The 15,000-nt window shown below is 47.9% G+C and overlaps 2 protein-coding genes across 2 annotated transcripts in view; both read right to left on the minus strand.

The window, feature by feature from the left end:
* LOC123502264 overlaps positions 1–3,107 on the minus strand; it is a 17,835-nt gene extending 14,728 nt beyond the window's left edge. Inside the window, exons 1-3 of the mRNA XM_045251514.1 lie at positions 3,001–3,107; positions 1,611–1,626; positions 1,280–1,410 (exon numbers count right to left, since the gene is read on the minus strand). Coding sequence (XP_045107449.1) covers positions 1,280–1,410; positions 1,611–1,626; positions 3,001–3,086 — 233 coding nt within the window. The 5' untranslated portion in view covers positions 3,087–3,107. The remainder of the gene's footprint in view (positions 1–1,279; positions 1,411–1,610; positions 1,627–3,000) is intronic.
* A 4,561-nt stretch (positions 3,108–7,668) lies between these two features.
* The window catches only part of LOC123520674 (chromodomain-helicase-DNA-binding protein 7-like), a 20,084-nt gene continuing 12,752 nt past the window's right edge, over positions 7,669–15,000 (minus strand). Inside the window, exons 17-19 of the mRNA XM_045283224.1 lie at positions 14,684–14,891; positions 11,933–14,456; positions 7,669–11,371 (exon numbers count right to left, since the gene is read on the minus strand). Of these exons, the coding sequence (XP_045139159.1) occupies positions 8,546–11,371; positions 11,933–14,456; positions 14,684–14,891 (5,558 nt within the window). The 3' untranslated portion in view covers positions 7,669–8,545. The remainder of the gene's footprint in view (positions 11,372–11,932; positions 14,457–14,683; positions 14,892–15,000) is intronic.

Raw genomic sequence — 15,000 nt, forward strand, 5'->3', positions numbered from 1 at the left:
GTTTTACCACAAACCTTGAAAAAGAAAATATCCTTAAAAATCTTTATACTAGAAATACCACAAAAATATACTCGTTTCTATAAATTTGTCTATCTGGAGTGGAAAAATAGATTGTTTCACTATTATCTGAGAGTTTTTGAGTGAATTAATCTAGAATGCCTTACTTTTATGTATATTAGTGAGAAAATACTTTAAAATACAAATGATATGCTAGTTTTCATTATTCTTTATCTTGTGTGTAAATATTAATTCTGCCAGTGGTATTTGAGTTTTAGAATGACACACTATTCTGAAATGTTGATAAAATAATGAGATAGAGAAAGGAGGGAGTGACAATTTTAACCCCTTCAGTACTGGGACACGTTTTTACCATGAAATTTGTGTACCATTAGACCATTTTATTGACATTAGGAAAGGTCTATGGAGGGCAGAAGATTAATGGCCACAGTCTTCACTATTTTAACCCCTTCAGTACTGGGACACATTTTTACCATGAAATTTGTGTACCATTAGACCATTTTATTGACATTAGGAAAGGTCTATGGAGGGCAGAAGATTAATGGCCACAGTCTTCACTATTTTAACCCCTTCAGTACTGGGACACATTTTTACCTTGAGATTTGTGTACCATTAGACCATTTTATTGACATTAGGAAGGGTCTATGGAGGGCACAAGATTAATGGCCACAGTCTTCACTATTTTAATCGCCAACATGAGTTTCTGAAGCTGTAGAAAATCACCAAATAGTCACCACAATGAATAGGGAAATGTGTCATGGTACTGAAGGGGTTACGATGATATGCAGAGGTGAAATAGACAGAGAAATGAGAATGTGACAGTTTTGAGATGAAATAATGAGACTAATTGACAGAAAAGTGAAAAAAGTCACGATATTAGAATGAAATAGACAAAAACTGACAGAAAAATAACTCTTTGGCAACACTTAGGAAACAACACACTGGAAACCTAACCTAACCTGTCAATTTGCAATACTGGACACACACACACACACACACACACAAGTAACACAAATAACACATCTTTTCACTTCACTCCCTCTCCCTCTCTCTTTTCTTCTCTCACAACACACTAAAGACAAAACCAAAAATAAAAAATAAATAAATAAATAATAATAGCCTTTTTCCTTCACCTTCAAGTCATGCTGGTACTCTCTCTCTCTCTCCTCTCACAAAACACACTAGACACCTTAATTAAAACCAAAAATAGCAAAAACACACTTAAAAACAACTAATAGCGTTTTTCTTCACCTTGACTCACCCTGCTAGTCTTGACACCACCTCACACTCACTCACTCTCTCTCTCCTCTCACAAAACACACTAGACACCTTAATTAACACCAAAAATAGAAAAAACACACTTAAATAACAACTACTAGCGTTTTTCTTCACCTTGACTCACCCTGCTAGTCTTGACACCACCTCACACTCACTCACTCTCTCTCTCTCATAAAACACACTAGACACCTTAATTAACACCAAAAATAGCAAAAACACACTTAAATAACAACTAATAGCGTTTTTCTTCACCTTGACTCACCCTGCTAGTCTTGACACCACCTCACACTCACTCACTCTCTCTCTCCTCTCACAAAACACACTAGACACCTTAATTAACACCAAAAATAGCAAAATCACACTTAAATAACAACTAATAGCGTTTTTCTTCACCGTGACTCCCCCTGCTAGTCTTGACACCACCTCACACTTACTCACTCTCTCTCTCCTCACACAAAACACACTAGACACCTTAATTAACACCAAAAATAGCAAAAACACACTTAAATAACAACTAATAGCGTTTTCCTTCACCTTGACTCACCCTGCTAGTCTTGACACCACCTCACACTCACTCACTCTCTCTCTCCTCACACAAAACACACTAGACACCTTAATTAACACCAAAAATAGCAAAATCACACTTAAATAATAACTAATAGCGTTTTTCTTCACCTTGACTCACCCTGCTAGTTTTGACACCACCTCACACTCACTCACTCTCTCTCTCCTCTCTCAAAACACACTAGACACCTTAATTAACACCAAAAATAGCAAAATCACACTTAAATAACAACTAACAGCGTTTTCCTTCACCTTGACTCACCCTGCTAGTCTTGACACCACCTCACACTCACTCACTCCCTCTCTCCTCTCACAAAACACACTAGACACCTTAATTAAAACCAAAAATAGCAAAAACACACTTAAATAACAACTAATAGCGTTTTCTTCACCTTGACTCACCCTGCTAGTCTTGACACCACCTCACACTCACTCACTCTCTCTCCTCTCACAAAACACACTAGACACCTTAATTAACACCAAAAATAGCAAAATCACACTTAAATAACAACTAATAGCGTTTTTCTTCACCTTGACTCACCCTGCTAGTCTTAACACCACCTCACACTCACTCACTCTCTCTCTCCTCTCACAAAACACACTAGACACCTTAATTAACACCAAAAATAGCAAAATCACACTTAAATAACAACTACTAGCGTTTTTCTTCACCTTGACTCACCCTGCTAGTCTTGACACCACCTCACACTCCCACACACACTCTCTCTCTCTCACAAAACACACTAGACACCTTAATTAAAACCAAAAATAGCAAAAACACACTTAAATAACAACTAATAGCGTTTTTCTTCACCTTGACTCACCCTGCTAGTCTTGACACCACCTCACACTCTCCCTTCCTCTCTTTCTCCTCTCACACTGCTTTCAAATCTCTCCTCTTCCCACTCAGTTTAAAATCGCACAGGGCCGCGTCACATTCCTCCCCAGACACCTATATTAAGAGTACCAGCGAGGCGTCACAGTTAAATTAAGAGGAAAATTTTCAAAACACTCACATGATCTGCCCTCTGTCACCATCAGCTGATTCACTCCCGCCAATACTTATTATGTGTATATCTCGCTCCAATGGCGGTCTTATTTCTCCCCATTTAGTGTGAGGGTAGGTTTATGGTCACTCACCTCGTTTCTCTACTCGCTGCTGTCTTCTGTGTTCGGTTTGGCTCATTTTTTCTGCGAATTGTGAAGAGCTTGTGCCATAACTCCATCACTTGAGCCAACCATCTTACTGTGAGACTCGTTTTGGTTCTCTCTCTCTCTCTCTCTCTCTCTCTCTCTCTCTCTCTTATTTGTCAATTTGTCAGTTTCCTCTTTATTCTTGTTTTTCTTTTTATTTTTTCCTTTCTTTTTCTCTCTTTGTCTTTCTTTTATATTTGCTATTTACTCCCTCTTATTTTCTTTAATCTCTCTCTCTCTCTCTCTCTCTCTCTCTCTCTCTCTCTCTCTCTCTTATTTGTCAGTTTCCTCTTTATTCTTGTTTTTATTTTTATTTTTTCCTTTCTTTTCCTCTTTGTCTTTCTTTTATAATTATTTGCTATTTACTCCCTTTTATTTTCTTTAATCTCTCTCTCTCTCTCTCTTGGAGGTTATTGGCGTTTTCAAGGGTGTTCTGTGGCCGTATTGATATTTTAACTGGGTCTGTTTGGCCTGTGTTTCATTTATGGTATATTATGAGTGTTTTCCTTATCTAATTTCTTTGCTAACTAAATTATTCCTTTATTTCAATCTTTCTCTCCCTATCTCTCTTTTTATATTATTTCTCCTTCCTCTCCTTGCTTTATTTAATTTTAATGGAGGTTATTTGGCTTTTCAAGGAGTGCTTTCTTTAAAAAATTCCCCAGTTTTCCCTTCATGTTAGCTCTCTCTCTCTCTCTCTCTCTCTCTCTCTCGTGGTAAGCGCTTATAATGGTCAATCTAGCTATCTATTATATTTTTCCCTTCCTGAAACTCATCACAAACCATTAATACGCAGCTGGGAAGATGAAGGGAGAACATAATAGGGAAAGATCGTTAACCAAGAGCTGTTCTGCGTATTATACATTTCTCCCCTTCTCAACATGATTTCCCTTCTTTTCTTTGCTCAAGTCTCTTCTTCAATGGCTAGGAGGGTCAAACAAAGACAACTATAACAGCAAAATGATTGTTTAAGTGTTTTTGGGGCGTGTGATAAATCATTTCCTGTAGTGATAGAAACTTAAGATTGATCATCCATTTCTACACTTTTCTCGCCTATGCCTCAGTGCACGCCATATTTACAGCATAATGAAGGCTAACAAAGGATGGATATTGCAGTATGGTAGTGGATTAGACGTTATTTCCAGTGTAATACGTTATAATAAGAGTTTAGTGGTGGAGGACTAGCCAGCGAGCCTCACTCTGCCCGGGTAAACATCACGTGCTCCACCACAACACAATTTTTGGCGCCTTTTAATTTTCACGACAAACTCGTTAAAACCTTCGCTTATCTCCATAGGTCCTTGAAAGTATTAATCTCCAGCATGATAAACTGTTAAGGTATCTGATAATTACTCTTATGGGACGATGGGAAGACTAAAAATAAGTCATTTGAGGACGCGGCAAGGTCAGTGACGTCAGTATGTGTCACCAATGACGCAATAGTGAGGCGGGGAAACACATCACGTCACCAGGAATGTATGATATCCTGCTATTCGCATTAAATTTCCATGTTAAACTAATATTTCTCTTCTTTTTTTCCTTTGATACTACGCTTTTTCTGTGGCTGTTACGGGAGAATGAATAAAATAATGCAGTATATTTTTTTGTTTCCGTGTTCCTTAATCATTTTATTCCGTCACTGCTATCTTATACAGTCAAATCTTACTCGTTTTATTCCTGTTTGGAACTGGAGATACCTTCGCTGCATAAAGCCACCACTCTCTCTCTCTCTCTCTACATGTATATATTTCATTAATTCACATCACATCTATCTAAATACTTCCTGTTTATCTAAGACCACCACTTTACCTCGCTTCTCAAACAGTTTCCTTACTCTTGACCTTCCTTTCTTCCTTCCTTTCAATCATCACCCCCCAAGCCATCCCGATCTCCAGCCAGCGTAGCGTTTAGAAGATTACAAAGGCATGCACTATATATATGTACACCTTTTTCTACCTTTCACTATTCCCGCGACGTCCAAAACCTTAAAATAAAGCGAGAGAATGCTGGTGACGTCTTTACAAGTATGTCTGACCCATTATGTTACGCGTGTTTACTCTCTCTCTCTCTCTCTCTCTTTGGCATTTATTGTTTTCTCGTTTTTTTTTTCTTGTTTTTCGTTTCCTTTTCTCAATGTTCGTCTTTACTACCTCATCTTTTTGTAGCGTTCCTTGTCAACTCTCTCTCTCTCTCTCTCTCTCTCTCTCTCTCGTGTGTTACGGCTGAAGTATTTGGCAAGATAGAAAGTGTATTACTGTCTTTTAAGAGTTATCGATGTGAAATATGCAAGGAGAGAGAGAGAGAGAGAGAGAGAGAGAGAGAGAGAGAGAGAGAGAGAGAGAGAGAGAGAGAGATGGGGTTGCGTTGAGATTGGAGGTGTGTCTTAACTATACGGCACAAGTCCTGGCTAGACTAATGATTGTCACGTGTTACAGTCCACCAACTCGACACAAGTCACTCTACAGTATATAGGAATGAGGAGCCGCAAGAGTACTTACATACACACATAATGCTAATGTAAGTCCATACATACATTCTTAAACACATACCCAGGGAAAACAAAAGTAACTCTCTCTCTCTCTCTCACACACACACACACACACACACACACACATTAAAGCATAGTCACGTGGCTCCACTTAGTGACACCAGCGACTGGAAAACAAGACAAAATATGCAAAATATTAGCTAAACACAGCCAGCCGGCAGGTGGAAGCTGAGCCAGCCCCGCCCACTTGATGACGTCACACCCCGGGCATGGCGGGCGTACTGGCGACGGTTGGTAATTCACGTACGTAACGGAACTCATTTCAAAATCGACTTATTGAAAAAATGAAGCCAGAACAGAATAATTGATATTCTTTGACTTGATTTGATACTTTAACTATTTTCCACAATATTAAAACATCTCCAGCCTGACCAATAATAAAGAAATTTTAAATCAAGTATGTTAAATGTATTGAAACATTCTCACCTTTTAAAGCAGTGAAACGTCCTGCCATTTCCACTTCACTGGCATATTGAAAAATATTAGACTATATAAACGACCTTCTCAGGCATCCAACTCTTAACCAGAACCAGAAGTGAACGCACGAAAGATAAAAATGTAATAAAATAAGCATTAAAACCTTATCACCTTATAAACCACTATTAAGTCCAGCCATGTTGACTTATCGAGTATGCTGACACACTCTACAGAATCTGAGCTATCTTTCAAAACAATCTAGGAGGAGCTACGCCGTCAACTGAAAACGTAAACAAACCAAATCAAAAACTATAACACCAACCTTTAAGAAAGCTAAACACCATTGTAAAGGCGACAGATTTAACTCAAAGGCTTAGTGACACATTTAAAAGAGCAACAGCGATTCTGTGAAATGATATAGACTCCGTTTTACCTTGAAACAAAAAAAAAAAAAAACGCAAATGCTGAGATGTAAATTTTACGCCACCAGATGACTATTTTCAAGCCACAAAACAGCACAACACGTCATATATCTACCGACTATAGGCACGGAAGACACTCTTAAAACAAAATACTTACAGAAACCTAAAGAACACGATACAGACACCGAATAAGACTCAATAGAACTAGAGAACGAGCGGGATAGGTAGCGGGGGCGGGCCGGCAAGCAGGTAACCGCCACCCTATCTCATTGTCCTCTCATCAGACCTATATAAGGCCATGTGGAGTGTACATGACCGCTGGATATGAAAAACTGTGCTTATGGTGCCATTTAAGTCATGTCTGGCTTACAATGGATGAAAAATAAAGCAAATAACAGATAAAATAGAGACGATCTACCTGCCGCGCTAACCTTGAATACTTGTTTGCCTTTCAATAAATGGCTAATTTGCCGTTTGTTTCCACTAACACAGGTAAAAAGACTAGAAAATAAAGAAATAGCCTCAAAAACTACCCACAAAATCAATGATAACTGAAACAACAACCTGAGGAGGACGAGGAGGGTGTTTAGGTACGTGTTATGATGTAGCAGACCCACACACTCATCTTCAGTGATTGGTGATGGCTGTGTGTGTGTGTGTGTGTGGAGACAGACTGACCAATTACTCATTTTTTTTTTTTTTTTTATACCATGTGGGCTTTTCACGGGAATTTCTAGGCTAAAGGGGATACTTTTTGGTTACCCCCTATCTCAAAGCCCACCCGCTAGGAAACCGTTGCCCCGAGTGAGGAAGCCCAACCTACACTCGGACCCTCTCACACACAGCGCCACCTACCATCAACGCTCTCTCAAACACACACCAGTTTGCTACCAGAGAGGCAATGAACTATAGAAATACCCTTAATAATAATGTCACTTACTATTTCTCCTGTTGATAATGTAAAATATATTTAAAACACCATTAACAAATTCACCACTTTTCTCCTGTTAATAATGCAGAAATATTATCAGTCAACTAAAACCATTAAAAAAAAATAATAAATAAATAAATTCAAGACACACCTTATCCTTGTGACTATTTGACTGGTGTTTACAAAGCATGACAGCCGCACCACAGGAGGCAAACACCATCACATCACCAGTCACCACACAACACTGTAATCTTGCAACCCGTCACACAACTGCCACGGAAATGAAATGTTGCATGTCACCAAGTTCCCTTTTAATATTAGTGAACTTTAGTTTACATTTAGCTTTTACAAAAGTCTGCTTACATAATAGTATTTCTGTCTCTTAATAATAATATATACACAGACATGGGGATTCCAGTAGTCTAGATCCATCGCTTCTTGATCAAAGCAGAGATCCCTAACACTCTTGTACTTGAAACCTAAAGCACTTCTTGAGAGGTTCAGTGTGTGTGTGTGTGTATGTATGTGTGTGTGTTACGAAGCAGCAACTCCTAGGATGCACTTAACGGAGGCCCACAGAGACAGACACACGGGGGAAGGGGAGGGTCAGGGGTGCAGGGTCCAGGGTCCATGTCCCATCCCTTGCTGACAGGGTGGTGGTGGTGGCGGGGCTCGGGGCGGACCGGTTCTGTCTGTTTTGTTTGCTTGCTTGCGGCAGTACGGAAAAGTGGAAAGATGCGTTCCCGTTTCCAGAATTATGTTTGTTTTTTTAAATTATTATTATCTCTTTTTTCGCACAAAATATGGAATAAATAATGAGGTCATTATCACAGTTATATGTCAAAGTGAGGAGCTGATGTGTGTGGTGGTGGTGGTGGTGGTGGTGGGGGTGGAGGTGGAGGTGGAGGTGGAGGTGGTGGTGGTGGTGGTGGTGGTGGAGGTGGTGGTGGAGGTGGAGGGGTCATGAGGGGATGGGTGGTGGAGTGTGGTTGTGGATCACACGCACGGCGCTGCATACATGGAAGTCATTCATTCACTTCAACTAAAATATCGTCTCAGTTTTACATTAAAGTACACCAGTTGATACTTTGGGGGTGTGCCGTTAGTGGCGAGGGTGGCGGAGGGGCGGGGTGGGCAGGGGGTGGGTCAGGGCGGGGCGGGGCTGCCGTGGCACTAAGACTTGTCGTCGTGGCCCTCATCCTCAGAGTTGGTGCCGCTGCGTTCACCGTTCTCCACCTCCTTTGTGCTCAGGTCCTGCACGCCCTCGCCACTGCTACCACTGCTGCTGCCGCCGACGCAGCCGCCACCGCCACCTCCACCACCGCCACCACCACCACCACCACCACCACCACCACCACCACCGCCGCCGCCTGAGGGCCGCTCTGACTCCCTGCTGAGGTTTTCCGGGGCGTCCTGCACCCTGTCCTCCCCCCGGCCTGCGTCCTGGGCCTGGGCCTGGGCCTGGGCCTGGGCCTGGGCCTGGGCTTGGGCCTGGCCACGGGGCATAGACAGGTCAAGGTGGGCGGAGAAGGCGTCCTGGCCGCCCAGGGCCTCCACTTCCCTGGCCAGCCTCTCAGCCTTCATCTGCTTCAGGAGGTGGCGCTCCTCTCGGGACAGGCCCGCCGTGGACTGCTGCAGCAGCTGTGCCTCCTTCAGGCGCTCCTTGCGTGAAGAGGACCGCTCCCGCTGCTGCTCTTCCCGCTCCTCCTCCCGCTCCTCACGGTCTCTGTGGTCAGCGGAGCGGTCTCTGTGGTCGGTGGATCGGTCTCTGTGGTCGGAGGATCGGTCTCTGTGGTCGGCGGAGCGATCTCTGTGGTCGCTAGTTCTTGTGGAGCGTCGGTGTTCCTCCCGCCACTTACTGCTGGAGCTGGTGGTGGTGGACAGCTGATGCGTCGAGGCAGACATGGTGCTGATGGGCAGGCCATTGAGCAGGCTGCTGGAGGCCGCTGAGGACATGGAGGGCAGCTGGAAGGAGCCCAGGCCGCCCAGGCCCAGCGGGGGGTACATGAGGCCGGCGGCACTGGCCCCAGGGAACACGCCAGGGAACCCAAAGCTCTGGGCCTGGCTGACCGCTGCCGCCACGCTGCGGTGCTCCTTACTCTTGGACGTGGAGGGATAGTCCCCCATGCCAGACAGCCCTGGTAGACCAAAGCCTGCCAGGCCACCCAGCAGGGGGTTGGCCATGCCCAGGCCAGCCATGCCCGGCAGCCCCCCAAAGCCGGCCATCATCATCATGGTGGGGTCCACCCCCATGGAGGCCAGCAGCTTAGGATCCAGCCCACCAAACATCTTGGGGTCCAGTGCCCCCAGCATCTTGGGGTCCAGGCCTCCTAGAAGCTTGGGGTCCAGCCCGGCCAGCATCTTCGGGTCCAGGGCAGCCAGCATTTTGGGGTCCAGACCAGCCAGCATCTTAGGGTCCAGGCTGCTCAGCAGTTTGGGGTCCAGCCCACCCAGCATCTTAGGGTCCAGGCCGGCCAGCAGCTTAGGGTCCAGACCCCCAAGCAGTTTGGGGTCCAGCCCCCCAAACATCTTGGGGTCCAGGCTGGCCAGCAGCTTGGGGTCCAGGCCACCTAGCAGCTTGGGATCTAGTCCACCTAACAACTTTGGGTCAAGTCCACCTAACTGTTTGGGATCCAGGCCACCCAGTAGCTTAGGGTCCAGGCTCCCCAGCAACTTTGGGTCCAAGCCCCCTAGCCCTAGCAGCTTGGGGTCCAGCCCCCCTAATAACTTAGGATCCAATCCCCCTAACAGTTTTGGGTCCAGCCCACCCAGCAGCTTGGGGTCTAGGCCCCCTAACAACTTGGGGTCCAGCCCTCCTAACAGCTTTGGGTCCAGGCCCCCTAGTAGCTTTGCGTCCAAGCCCCCCAGTAACTTGGGGTCCAGGCCCCCCAGCAGCTTGGGGTCCAGTCCACCCAGCAGTTTGGGGTCTAAGCCACCTAATAACTTAGGGTCCAGTCCCCCTAGCAGCTTAGGATCTAGGCCCCCTAAGAGTTTGGGGTCCAGACCACCCAGCAGTTTGGGGTCCAGGCCAGCCAGGAACTTGGGGTCCAGTCCAGCTAACATCTTTGGGTCTAGGCCAGCCAGCATCTTGGCATCCAGGCCAGTTAGCATCTTGGGGTCTAGACCAGCCAGCATCTTGGGGTCAAGGCCAGCCAGCATTTTAGGATCTAGGCCAGCCAACATCTTGGGGTCCAGTCCGGCCAGCATTTTAGGATCAAGGCTGGCCAACATCTTGGGGTCTAGGCTTGCCAAGGTCTTGTGGTCTATGCCAGTGAGGCTGGCCAGGAACTTTGGGTCTAGGGAGGCCAGGGCCTTGGGGTCAAGACCAGCAAGGAGCTTTGGGTCAAAGCCAAGCAGTTTAGGGTCGATGGAATGCAGGGAGGACTTGCCCTCGGAAGGCCTGGAGGATGAGGATGAGGATGAGGAGGAGGCACGGGCATCCTTGTTGTCATGGTGCTTGGACTCACGGTGCTTGGAGGTGGTGGTGGTGGTAGTGGTGGCTGTCAGGGAGTCCAGGCCCAGCAACTTGGGGTCCAGTCCCATGGCAGCAAACAGCTTGGGGTCCAGCGGCGGCAACAGCTTGGGGTCCAGGCCCAGCAGCTTTGGGTCAAAGCCTGCCAGCAGCTTGGGGTCGAAGCCCAGCAGTTTTGGGTCCAGGCCCTGCAGCAGACTCTTGGCATCGAAGGGCAGGCCTTTGGAGTGGTAGCCCGGCAGGTAAGACGAGGCGGAGGTAGATGTGGTGGTGCCGGCGCAGGAGGTGCTGCCGCTGGCAGAGGAGGCGGCGTGGTGGTAGCTGGACGAAGAAGGGATGATAGAGGCGCGACCCGACCCGTGCTTCTTGTCCCGCTCCGCGCCAGCCATCTTTTTCTGCAGGTCGGCCAGGAAGCCACCAGTGCGGTCGTTGGTCACCTCCGCCCACTGCGGATCCACGTCGTAGCTCGGGTGCTCCATCAACCACTTGGCCAGGTGCTTCAGCCGTGGTGCCTCCTGACCACTGATCTGTAGGGACAGACCACCATGCCCTTAGAGAGAGAGAGAGAGAGAGAGAGAGAGAGAGAGAGAGAGAGAGAGAGAGAGAGAGAGAGAGAGAGAGAGAGAGAGAGAGAGAGAGAGAGAGAGAGAGAGAAAGTGTGTGTGTGTGTGTGTGTGTGTGTGTGTGTGTGTGTGTGTGTGTGTGTGTGTGTGTGTGTGTGTGTGTGTGTGTGTGTGTGTGTGTGTGTGTGTGTGTGTGTGTGTGTGTGTGTTTTATTCCAGCATGAAGAGATGAGTATTTGATAGGCATCAGTCAGCACAAAGGTCAACAAACACAGATGGGAGGAAAACATAGAAACACTGCCATATATCCCCCCCCTCTCACTCTCACTCTCTCTCTCACACACACACACACACACACACACACACACACACACACACACACACACACACACACACACACACACACACACACACACACACACACACACACACACACACACACACACACACACACACACACACACACACACACACACACACACACACACACACACACACACACACACAATGCAGTGCAGTACTCACCCGCTGTCCGGTGGCAGTGTGAACCACGCTGACGTGTTCCTCGCCGGAGAACTGGCTCCAGTCCATGGCAGTGATGTCCAGCTTGCGGCGCTTGGCAGCGGTGGCGTCCTTGGAGCGCGATGAATCTGCCATGAGTCCCTGGTGCTGCTCCAGCCACTTGTCCACCTTGGCGTCGGTGGGGCGGTACAGCTCAATGCCTGGCGGCAGCGTTACACCAGGTGGCAGGTCTGACTGTTTCACCAAGCCGGGCTTGGTGTCCTTGTCGCCAGCGGTGCTGGCACCGGAGCGGGAGGTGGCAGGACTGTCGTCGCTGCGGGTGTCCAGCGGCCGCCGCGACACGGTGGGCGTGATGCTGATGCTGGAGGACAGCTTGGGTGTGCTGAGTGCCGACGTCACCTGGCTCTTGTCCCGCGCACTGAGCAGCGTCACTGATGACCCACGCAGCATCAGCAGCGGACTGCTGGTGCTGGCAGTGCTGCTGGTGGCCACAGCCTCGGGGCTGCGGCCCTTGGAGGTGAGGCCCATCACAATCTCGTCCAGCTTGCGTCTCTTCTTCTCCTGGGTGCGGGAGTCCATGCCCTCACCCAGCCGCCGCTTCTCCCCTGGCCGCTGCCGCTCCTCCAGGCGCGGCCGCCCCGGGCTGTGGCGAGACAGGAAGCTGGCGGTGGCCATGTCCATGGCATTCTGGCCAGGATTGACGGGCTTGATGGTCAGGTCCAGGGAGCCCTGCAGCGCCTGCAGCTGTCGCAGGGAGTCTGTCTGCTGCTGCTGCTGGTCTCGCTGCTGGTCCCTGTGCTGGTCCCGCTGCTGCTGCTGCTGTTGCTGCTGCTGCTGCTTGGTCTTGGTGCGCTCTGTCTCCGCCTCCATGAGGGAGCGCAGGCTGGCGGAGGTGAAGGAGGCGGGCAGACCCAGGCTGGCGGCGGCTGAGGCGGAGTTCTTGGTGAGGCCCAGTGTGTGGTGCAGGTTGGGGTGGAGCAGCGCCTGCAGCCGCTGACGCTCCGCCTCCGCCACCTCCATCTGCCGCTGCTGCTTGCGCCGCTCCACGTCCAACACCTCAGGGCCGTCGCCACGGTGACCACCACTGCCGCTGCCGGAGGTCTTGGTGTCCTGGTCTGAGGTCTGGAAGTGGATACCAACGGGCCACTTACGGTGCTCCACGGCGTACATGAGGTGCTCGATGCGCGCCTGCAGCAGCCGGTCTTTGGGCCAGCGGATGGGGTTGGCCGCGCTCTGGGCCAGCAGCTGGGCCACGGTGGGCTCTGAGGACACCAGGCTATCGTAGGTGAGGTTGCTGCCGCACTTGGCCATGGCCTCATCCATCTGCTGCAGGCTGAGCAGGGCAGAACCCTTCTTCCCATCACCCTTCTTGCCCTCCTCCTTCCCTCCCTCCCTCTTCTCCTTCATGGCTGCCTTCATCTTCTCCAGGGGCTGCTTCTCCTTACCCTCCTCCTCCTCCTCCTCCTCCTTGCCACCCTCCTTCTCATCCTCCTCTGCCCCATCCTTCTTCTCTGTGTCAGTCTCCATCTTCTCCTCCTCCTCCTCTTCTTCCTCTTCCTCGTCGTCGTCATCCTCCTCCTCCTCCTCGTCTTTCTTTGTTTCTTGTTCCTTGTTCTCACTTTGCTCCTCCTTCTCCTTTACTTTACTCTCCTCATTTGTCTCTCCTTCCATTTCCTCTTTCTCCTCCCTGCTCTCCTCTTCTTTCTCCTTCTCTTCTTTATCTTCACCTTCTACACTTGCTTTACTCAATTCCTCTTCCTTTGTTTGTGCTTCCATCTCCTCTTCTTCCTCTTCATCATCTTCCTCTTCCAATATAGTTGCAACTGGCATTTCGATCAGCTCCTCTTCCTCTTCCTCTTCCTCCTCCTCTTCCTCTTCTACTCCTTCCATTTTCACACTTTCTTCCTTTACCTCTTCCTTCATTTCCTTCTTTATTTCTTGCTCTTCTTTTATTTCTATCTTTTCTTTCTCTTCCTCCTTCTCTTCCTTCATTTCTTTGGCATCTTCTTCTGAGTTCATCTTGATGTCTTCTTTATTTGGTTTCTTCTCTCCCTCCTCCTCCTCCTCCTCCTCCTCCTCTTCCTCCTTCATCTTCTCTTCCTTCTTTTCCACTTCTTGTACATTGATCTTCTTTTCCTCTTTCACCTCCTTCTCCTCCTCTTCGTCTTCCTTCTCTTCCTTCTTTACTACATCTGTTACTTCCTCTCTCTTCTCCTCTTCATCCCCATCCATCTTCTCCTTCTCTATCTCCTCTTTTACCTCCTTCTTCACTATTTCCTTATCATCTACATCATCTTTCAGTTCTATTACATCATCATCATCCTCCTCTTCCTCCTTCACAATCTTCACTTCTTCTATTTCATCATCACCACCACCTTTCCCTTTCTTCTGATAATATTTCCTCTGTATCTCTGCCTTCTCCTTCTCCGTTATCAGTGGTTCTCCTGCAGTGTGACGTCGTATTATCTCTCGGAAATTAAGCTCCGGGTCGTATAAGATGTAGTAATCTGTTCTCCCCAAGCCATGTCTGTGCGGGAGAGAAGAGTGGTGTGGTAAGTTGATGTAAAGATTAGAGGAATGTAAACAGTATCCACAGCAAAGCCACACAGCACACACTGCCCCACCACCACCTCTGCCCTTCACAATGAGACTGCTCCCTACCTTGCACCTCCAAGACACCACAGCAAGGCCCTAAAAACACCCTAAATGACCCTAAGTGACCCCTAGACACATGGCATTGGCTCATACACACACCTGCCGACACCCTTGAGAAGATCGTGGTCGTGTTTCCCAGGGATCCACCAGTCTGGCATGTCCTTGGAAGGGAGGGCCAGCTTCAAGGCGTCCTTCAAGCCAGGGTGAGGGATGATGTCGTTGCGCAGGCGGTTGAGAAGGTCCACCCGCTCCAGTACCCGTCTAGCGCGCTCCTCTGGCAGACGGTCCACTCCAATCTCTATCATTTCTGGGGTGAAGTGAAGTTAGGTTAGGTGAGGTGAGGTGTGGTGTGGTATAGTGTGGTGTGGTGAGGTGAGGTACATAAAAACAATGTATAATGAGTGTTTAATGTGATA

This window comes from Portunus trituberculatus, chromosome 1, assembly GCF_017591435.1.
Source record: "Portunus trituberculatus isolate SZX2019 chromosome 1, ASM1759143v1, whole genome shotgun sequence".
Taxonomy (NCBI): domain Eukaryota; kingdom Metazoa; phylum Arthropoda; class Malacostraca; order Decapoda; family Portunidae; genus Portunus; species Portunus trituberculatus.